Source organism: Mycothermus thermophilus, assembly GCF_041956435.1.
Source record: "Mycothermus thermophilus strain CBS 625.91 unplaced genomic scaffold VTJ04scaffold_8, whole genome shotgun sequence".
Classification (NCBI taxonomy): Eukaryota; Fungi; Ascomycota; class Sordariomycetes; order Sordariales; family Chaetomiaceae; genus Mycothermus; species Mycothermus thermophilus.
Genome location: NW_027191434.1, coordinates 1,258,002 through 1,266,164, shown reverse-complemented (window position 1 = coordinate 1,266,164; position 8,163 = coordinate 1,258,002). Strand labels below are relative to the sequence as shown.

General features: G+C 56.9%; 4 protein-coding genes across 4 annotated transcripts; 2 read left to right on the top strand and 2 right to left on the bottom strand.

Annotated features, from left to right (window-relative positions):
* VTJ04DRAFT_10937 (uncharacterized protein) lies at positions 1-1,447 on the top strand (the record flags this gene model as incomplete). The annotated part of the gene is made up of 2 exons (XM_069358730.1): positions 1-109; positions 174-1,447. The coding sequence occupies 2 exons, from the start codon at positions 1-3 to the stop codon at positions 1,445-1,447; spliced, it is 1,383 nt and encodes a 460-aa protein (XP_069214265.1).
* Positions 1,448-2,241: 794 nt separating this feature from the next.
* On the top strand, positions 2,242-2,649 carry VTJ04DRAFT_10936 (uncharacterized protein; the record flags this gene model as incomplete). The annotated part of the gene is made up of 1 exon (XM_069358729.1): positions 2,242-2,649. The coding sequence occupies one exon, from the start codon at positions 2,242-2,244 to the stop codon at positions 2,647-2,649; it is 408 nt and encodes a 135-aa protein (XP_069214264.1).
* A 579-nt stretch (positions 2,650-3,228) lies between these two features.
* On the bottom strand, positions 3,229-6,581 carry VTJ04DRAFT_10935 (uncharacterized protein; the record flags this gene model as incomplete). Its single annotated transcript, XM_069358728.1, has 4 exons — positions 3,229-5,389; positions 5,442-5,517; positions 5,585-5,821; positions 5,876-6,581. 4 exons carry the CDS (start codon positions 6,579-6,581, stop codon positions 3,229-3,231), a joined length of 3,180 nt encoding a protein of 1,059 aa, XP_069214263.1.
* Positions 6,582-7,306: 725 nt separating this feature from the next.
* Positions 7,307-7,822, bottom strand: VTJ04DRAFT_10934 (uncharacterized protein; the record flags this gene model as incomplete). The annotated part of the gene is made up of 2 exons (XM_069358727.1): positions 7,307-7,528; positions 7,604-7,822. 2 exons carry the CDS (start codon positions 7,820-7,822, stop codon positions 7,307-7,309), a joined length of 441 nt encoding a protein of 146 aa, XP_069214262.1.
* Positions 7,823-8,163: the final 341 nt, after the last annotated feature.

Genomic DNA, 8,163 nt, shown 5'->3' with positions numbered 1-8,163 from the left:
ATGTCGACCCCGATTCCTCGGCCGCCAGGCGTTCCGCTGCTGGGCAATATCTTTGATATTGACCCCAACAACACATGGTGGTCCCTCAAGACCCTGGCTGAGAAGTACGGTAAGGGCGGCATTACTATAACGGCTGGCTAGAAACAGGAAACTGACTCGGACACTTGTACCAGGCGAGATATTTCAGATCAATGTCTTGGGGCACCGCATCGTCTTCGTCGCCAGCGCAGCGCTTGCCGAGGAGCTTTGCGACGAGAAGCGGTTCCGCAAGTATGTTGGCGGGCCCATCATCGAGATCCGGTACGCGGTGCACGACTCGCTGTTCACTGCGTTCCATCACGAGGAGAGCTGGGGCGTGCATCACCGCATCATCGCGCCGCATCTCAGTCCCGAGGCGGTCGCAGGTCACTTCGATGCGGTGTATCAATGCACTGACGAGCTGATCGCCAAATGGCAAGGGCCCAGTGCAGGGAAGGAAATCAGCCCGCTCAAGGACCTCCAACGACTGGCCCTCGAGGCCACGGTTTTGACCTTGTACGGCAAGAAGCTGAACTGCCTGAATGGTCCAGAACACCCCTGGATCCGCGCCATGGAGGAATCAACATCAGAGGCGATGAAGCGACCTTCGAGGCCGAAGCTGCTCAACTGGCTGGTTTACGGCGGCAAGTTCAAGCGGGCCACGAAGGTGATGCGCAAGTTCGCCGCCGAGGTGCTGCAGGAACGGAAGGCTGCCGGGGCCGACGACTCCCGACGAGATCTGCTGTGGGCGCTCATGAATGCCAAAGACCCAGAGACGGGGAAAGCGTTGAGCGAGTCTCAGATCATCGACGAGATTGTCACCATGCCGATCGGCAGCAGCACTGCGCCGTGTGCAATCGCGGCGGGCATCTTGTTCCTGCTGCAGAATCCCGACACGCTGGTGAAGGCGCGAGACGAGATTGACGCCGTCGTCGGTGACCAACCCTTGAAACAGGAGCATCTGGCGCAGCTGCACTACGTTGCCGGCTTCGTTCGCGAGACACTGCGCCTGTCGTGCGCCGCTCCTGGCTTCAACATCGAACCTGTTCCTCGGCCGGGGGATGAGTCACCTGTGCTTTTGGCCGGAGGCAAGTACCAGGTGGCGCACAACCAGCCCATGATTATCGTGTTGGCGGGCGTCAACCGCGATCCCGCCGTGTTTGAGGAGCCTCTTGCCTTCAAGCCGGAACGCATGATGGGAGAGGCATTCGAGAAGCTCCCGGATGCTGTCAAGAAGTGGTTCGGAAACGGCAAGAGGGAATGCATCGGCAAGCACTGGGCTTGGGAGTGGCTCATGGTGGTCATGACCAGGCTAATCCGCGAGATCGATTTTGAGGAGGTCAATCCCAAGTACGAGTTGAAGCAGGATGGCTGGTTTAACATCAGACCGGTGGACTTTTTCGTCAGGGTCAAGCCACGGGGTGGTTAAGGAAAAGATACCACTTGTTTCGAGTGCCTAAGATGGCGGCCACGAGAAGATACCTATTGTAATGCCTCTGGAATGTGCTTCATTGCCTGCTTAATAATCTACCTGGATCGACCCTATGTTCATCTCTGTCTTGATGGGCTGTTCCAAGTGTTGTTGAGTACCTATCCTTTCCCAGTTGTTTTGCGTGGTTGAAGACCTGGCTACGATGCAATCAACGTTACGCACCGCTTGCGTTTGGAGCCAGCATTTGGCGAGATGGACAATTTCTTCATCGAGTTGACGCGTCATCCATTCCCAATCAACAATTATCCATCTCTTCATGATGTGAATCGCCGGCGGACCCGTTCTCGCGTTGGCCTTGGGGGTCCTGCAACCCACCCAGAGAAATGGCGTCTCGTGAGAGGCAACTGCCATGGTGTTGTCTGAACTCCATGTGCACATGCCTGGCGGTGCAATCTGGAAGACTTGCCTTCCGGTTCCTTCCCAGAGCAACCACGACTATCGCGATACCACGAACTCAGTCGAAGTTCAGGAAATGGCTCTGCCACTACCCCTTGGGAGGGAAGGTGTAGCAATCCCCTACCGTCGGCCAAGATTTCGTCTACATAAGGGGACGAAGGCCCATTCTATCTTCATCTTCTTCTCTCTTCTCTGCACTACATCACCTTGACTCGACCCGTCTCAACTTTCACCTTGCATGCTTTCCCCAGCATCCATTCTCCAGCATCATCAGCGAAACACACCAGTGCACATCAGCGAAGGTTCACACATCCTCATCACACACTTCCATCACCATGAAGTGGAACATCTTGTTCGCCCTCCTCGCCGTCACCTCGGCCGCTGCCCAGTCTGTCACTGTGACTGTGGCTTCTGGAGTCTCGATTCCCTCTGGTATCATTCCCTCTGGCGTGGCGGTAGTCACCTCAAGCGACTCAACCGCCGAGGCTGCTGAGCGCCTCCGTCTCCAGCGCCGCCAGGACGTCGACGTCACCAGCCTTCTCGGTATCTCCTTGAAGCGCCGTCAGGATGTTGACGTCACCAGTCTTCTCGGCATTTCCCTGAAGCGTCGTCAGGGTCCGGCAACCGCGCTCTCTCTCCGACGTCGCCAGGGCGTCGGCTTCTCTCTCAAGCACCGGCAGGCTCCCTCACTCTCGTTCACTGCGCAGGCGACGACCACCGTCACGGAGACGGTGAACGCCTAAGTCATGATCGGTAATATCACCAGCGTCCCAGGACTCAACTGGTGGCGACAAACCCGGCACTCTAGCACATTCAAATCGACACACATCCAGATTGGCACTTCTCAGATTGGTAACTGTATATTGTGCTTGGAGCAATTGGGGATAACAACAGCGCCCTGTGGATGGCAAGGCCAGAGACTCCAGGCGGTATGGCCGGGGTGGGAGGGCGCCGGGGTTGGCGACACGGGTTAGGCAAGTTGTGGAGTGTGAGCTGGATCGGGTTATTATCGATTCTGTGGTTGGCTTCACAAGATTTGGAATGTTGGTGGTGCTCTAGTCTTCCATGGTTCCGTTGAGCACAACCAAGAGGCAGGCTGACAAGTAATACAACCTGGGACTTGTTGCCAATTTTGCTGTGTTCCATTTGTCTGTGAGCTGTGTGCATGACTTCCATGAGTTCTTGATCTGTCCAATCTTTTCGCGACCTCCCATCGCTGAGACAAGCCTGGTTTGCTGTATCCAAGGCGGATTGCGAAGAGAAAAGAGTTCAAATCATTGTTTGTTTTGCGGTAAGGACACCTGTGACCTGCGACTGAAAACTCAAAACGCCCATTGTCGACACCAATTCTTCATCAGTTCCGGCGTCACAGCCTGCATTTCCCCCATGGTCTCGCTGCGGCTCGTGGTCCTCGACGTCTCCATGGCGACATACCCTTGGCCCTCCTGCGCCGCCTTAGCCCACGCCTTGTATGAATCCAGCAGCTTCAGAGCAGGATTCACATTAACATCCTCCGTCTCAGACTGACTTTGCTCGAGTGCCTTGACCCACTCGTCGAAGCTCACCAACCGCCGAATCCGTCCACCGTAGAACTCCATCACGGCCTGAGCCAGGGTCTCCCATTGTGTTGTGCGTGGGTTGATGCCATGGAAGTACCCCGAGATCTCTTCAACGGGCACATGACTCGTCACACCTGACACTTCGAGAACCATCTTGGCGATTCCTTCGATGGGCGTCCAGTCAACTGTTGTCATCTGCCCGATGTTGTTAGGCAAGATACCCAGGTATACCGAACTGGCCACGAGGCTGGGAAGCCATTCCTGTCGATTCCAACGACCTTTTTCGCTGGCCGGACCACCGATCTGGCCAACCCGTATGACCTCCACCGGCACACCCGACACCTCATTCGCGCGCTCGAGAATCAGACTGCTGACAAGCTTCGACCGACCATACCCACCCGTGGCAATGCCGAGATCGTGCAATGATGCTTCCGGAACCGGTTCCGGTCGGCGCCAGCGATCAACAGTGGCGATAGACGAGACGAAAACAACAGGCACGCGCCGCGCCGCGCCGACGCTGAAGTCGACCAGATTGCGCACCCCGCGAATGTGCGGCTCGAACGACTCGACGGGCATGTTGAAGTTGACGGGCCACTGGTTGTGGATGATGCGGTCTACTTCACGGCCCAGGCGCTCGTATGTGACGCCGCCGAGCCCGAGGTCGTGCCGCGACAGGTCCGCGTGGAGGAACTCTGCCTTGGACAGGTCTGCTGTCAACCCGCGGTCCGCGTGCGCCTTGCGTTGACGGGCTTCGGCGTCCGCGGTGCGGTTGAGGCAGATCACTTTCTTCACGCGAGGGCTGGTGCAGGCGAAGTGCAGCAGGTAGGAGCCCAGCTGGCCTGTTGTGCCGGTGATGACAATCACTTGGTCCTCGTCTGCTGGGGGAGGCTTGTTCCCCCGCGCTGGTGGCAAGTCCCGCGTGTATTTTTGCAGGAGGGCCTCCATTGCGTGGTCCTCTTCGCGCGGAGACTGCTCGCCGCTCGCCGTGGCGTCTTGGCCTTCCTTGTTGACGACCGCGTAGAGGTACTCGGCGAGTCGGCGAGCGGTCGGGTGGCCGTAGATGACCCTGGTCGCTAGAGCGGAGGCGTCGACGACGACCCCCGCTGCTTCGAGGCCTGCACGCAGAAGACGTGAGGCGGTGATGACTTGCAGCGAGTCGATGCCGACTGTGAAGAAGTCCGTGTCGGGTTCCAACTCGGGAGCGTGCAGCCAGCGCTCGAAGAGGGTCATGACGGATGCGGTCAGGGATGCTTTGGAGCTGAGATCGAGCGGCGGGGCTTCAGACGAGGCGACTTGCTTGGTCTGGGAGTAGATTTGTTCGATTTCGTCCTTGTACATGCGAATGGTCACGGCTCGCTGGATTGTGCCTTTGCCGGAGCGCAGGAACGGTTTGTCAGGCCGCGCGAGGGTGATGTATTGGCGGCCGATTTGGCCGTGTGCTGGGGTTTCTTGGTTGGCTTTGACGACTGTTGGCCAGACTCTGTCGATGAATTTGGCGGTCTCCTCATCATCTTTGGGATATTCGACGGGCTCGAGGATGAGTGCCGGCTGGAAGTGGTTTGTACCGACCACGATGGCCCCCTTGACCAGGGGGTGCGACATCATGGTGTCCTCAATGGAGACCGGGTTCAGCTTCTCCCCGTTGGAAAAGACAATGATGCTGTCGGAACGACCGGCGTAGATCCAGTGGTCGGGTAATGAGGGATGAGGCCGGTACAGATCTTTGGTGTTGTACTCTTGGGCATTGGGGAATGTGTAGAAGATACCCTGGAAACCGGGTTCTTTGCCCTTCCGTTTGATGACCATCTCATATGTGTCTTGGTCGCCTGACGGTCTCCATTCGCAGCCAAAGAGGTCGGGGTTGTAGATGAACCATTGCCAGAGCTTGGGATCAGGCTGCCAGTAGACCGGATAGGGAGCAAATCTGAATGGTCAGTGGCGCTGCGTGGCATTCTCAAGAGTCAGAAGTTGCTTACTCGGTTGTCGAGATCATGTTCACCAGAGTGACTCCCTTGGACACCAACCGATCACCAGCTTCGGTGGCCAGATTTCCTGAGTTACTCCATGTCAGTTTGCATGGTCGCTTCAAAACTGAATGTGTGTGCGATATCCCACTTACCACCACCGAATCCAACCCAGCCAAGCCGCTTCAGAGCCGCAATGGCATCATTACTGGTGCTCATCTCTTCCAGGATGGACGGAGGTAAGAGCGTAGCATCGGCGCCGGAGTACTTCAAACAATCCACGGCGAGATCGGCTGTGAGAGGACGGCCGCTGATGCCGAGCACAACCGGGACATCCCAATAGTGAATCATAGCGAGGGAGACATACAGCCCAGCTGCGTGATACATAGGCACTGTCGCATGTCAGTCTCCAACTCCAGCGTTTCACACAATAGTTCTAAACTTACTCGGGACCATGATGCTCTTGCCTCTGCGGGCCAACTCCTCGAGCCAAATCCTATGGCCCTTCCAGTCTCCCAGATCATGGAATTTATCTCCGATGGCGAGCATGCCTTGCCTCACAACAATCGGCTTCGGCAGCCCCGTCGTGCCACTCGAGTGCAAGACAACCAAGGGATCCCACTCCGCCTCCTCGAAGCTCTTCTCATACGGAAACGGCTCCAGCTCTTCTTCGGGGAACCACGCCGACACCGGGAACGTCATGACGGCATGCATATCCCGCTCCTGCAGCCACGACTGCACCGTGTCCCGGTACATGGCCTCGAACCAGACGGCGTGGCAATCGGTTTGCTCGAACAGGTTCAGCTGGCCCTCGAGGGAATTGCGCGGCGAGACGAAGAGCGCCTTGTACCCCGCCTTGACGGCGCCGAGGGTGAAGACGAGATAGCGAACATCGTTGGGGCCGATGTATGCGACCGTGGGGAATTCGCCGGGGTTGGGCTTGCCGGTGAGGTGGACGAGCTTGTGCGCGACGCGGTTGACGGCGTTGGCGGCTTGCTTGTAGGTGATCTCTTTCCAGCCGCCGGCGGGGTTGGAGGAGACGGGGATGTACACCCAGACGCGATCTGGCTCATTTTGGGCGCGTTGGTCGACGATGTCTACAAAGAGACGATTACCGTACTTGGGAGATTTGGCTGTAGTTGTGGATACCATGATGATTTGTTCATTGAGGAAGGAATATAGCGAGCAGACGGAGACCTCTTCAGGCAACTCTGATCTCTTGCTCATCTTCAAGTTTGCCGGAACAGCATCTATTTAACTGCTACGACATATTAATATCTCACTGACTGTTTTCTCGCTCCACGGACCCTACGTCACCACGCTTCCGAATCCCGAGCGCGGTCAAGTTCAGACGACCCGCCTGTCCTGTGTCACAAAGGCAGGGATCATTAGTTTTGGACGAGGTGACACAACCGACCGCGACACCGAGGCACGGCATGGGGATTGGATCTCGCGGCGCGAGCTGAGTGCTTCGTGCTGTCCGGAGAGAGCATTCCTCAAACGAGATGGCGATAGAAGGTATCATGTACCAGCCCTCCAGGGCAGACTCAGAAGGGTGACAGGGGCGACATGGAGCAGGCTAAATACATGACGCGGCTCACGTGACTGACACATGTCGGAAGGTGTCAGCTGCCGCTCACGGTAATCAACGCTAACAACCAGGCTTGCCTCTTGGTGGAACGTTGTCAGCTGTCATCAATGAGTGATGTTGATGGATGACAAATACCAAATAGGAGGAGAAAGTGTCAACTACTTGAACAACTTGGTCTTCAGGTATTTCGTTTTGCTGCATACGATGACCAACTTTCAGCCTCTTTAATAGCTGAGTACCTCAGCTAACCCTGTGCAATGAGCCGAATCTCTTTTAAGGAGATGCATCAATACCGCGGTACAATCGGGCGCTTCGCAACCGCCAGAGCTAGCCAGCCACCGATCAAGCACAGGCCGCCGACCGGGGTGACCGGGCCCAGGAAACGGAAGCGCTCGGGGTCCAAAGTCAAAGCATACAAGCTTCCGCTGAACATGGTGATTCCCGCAGTGAAGAGGGCTCCAGCAGCGGGATTGTTCCTCGCCACGAGAAGCGCGACGGAATGAACCATCTGCAGCGAAACAAGACATGAGAGTTAGTGGCGTTTGAGCGCACATCGGCGCGAGAGAATGCGGATGACACGGACCTGGTACTGCGCGGCCGTGGACCAGTTGGCGAGTTTCTGGGGATCTGAAACATGTTTCTTGAGACCATGGGCGCCGAACGCTCCGAGACCCACGGCCGCGGCACCGAAGATGGCGCCGGTCTTCCAGTAGAAGGCGTTCATCTTGTCGTTGTCGTTGTCGGAATCAGGGTTGTGGCTGTCGGGAGTGGGAAGAAGAGGCGCTGTTTCGTCTGATGCCATGCAGGTCAATGGATGCTTGCTTCGGGTCGGTCGGGGTGGTGCAACTCGGGTCGTGCAGCAGATCGGGATTCCTCGGGCCGTTTGCTGGTGGGTTGCTTGGGTGCGGCGAGGTTGCCAGAAGTCGGATTAAAGTTGCGGATGCGCGCGGCGCACATAGGGGTGGGGCAGAATTGACCAATGGGGGATGCATCGAGTCCCACTCGATCTGGACGATCGCCGCATCACAATTCTTGGCATCAACAATGGCAGTCGGACATAACGGCAATCTGCAACAGAATGTTGATGTGTTGGGCATTGAATGCATTGAACGCATGGAAATGGGATTGGGTTTGGATTGGGCA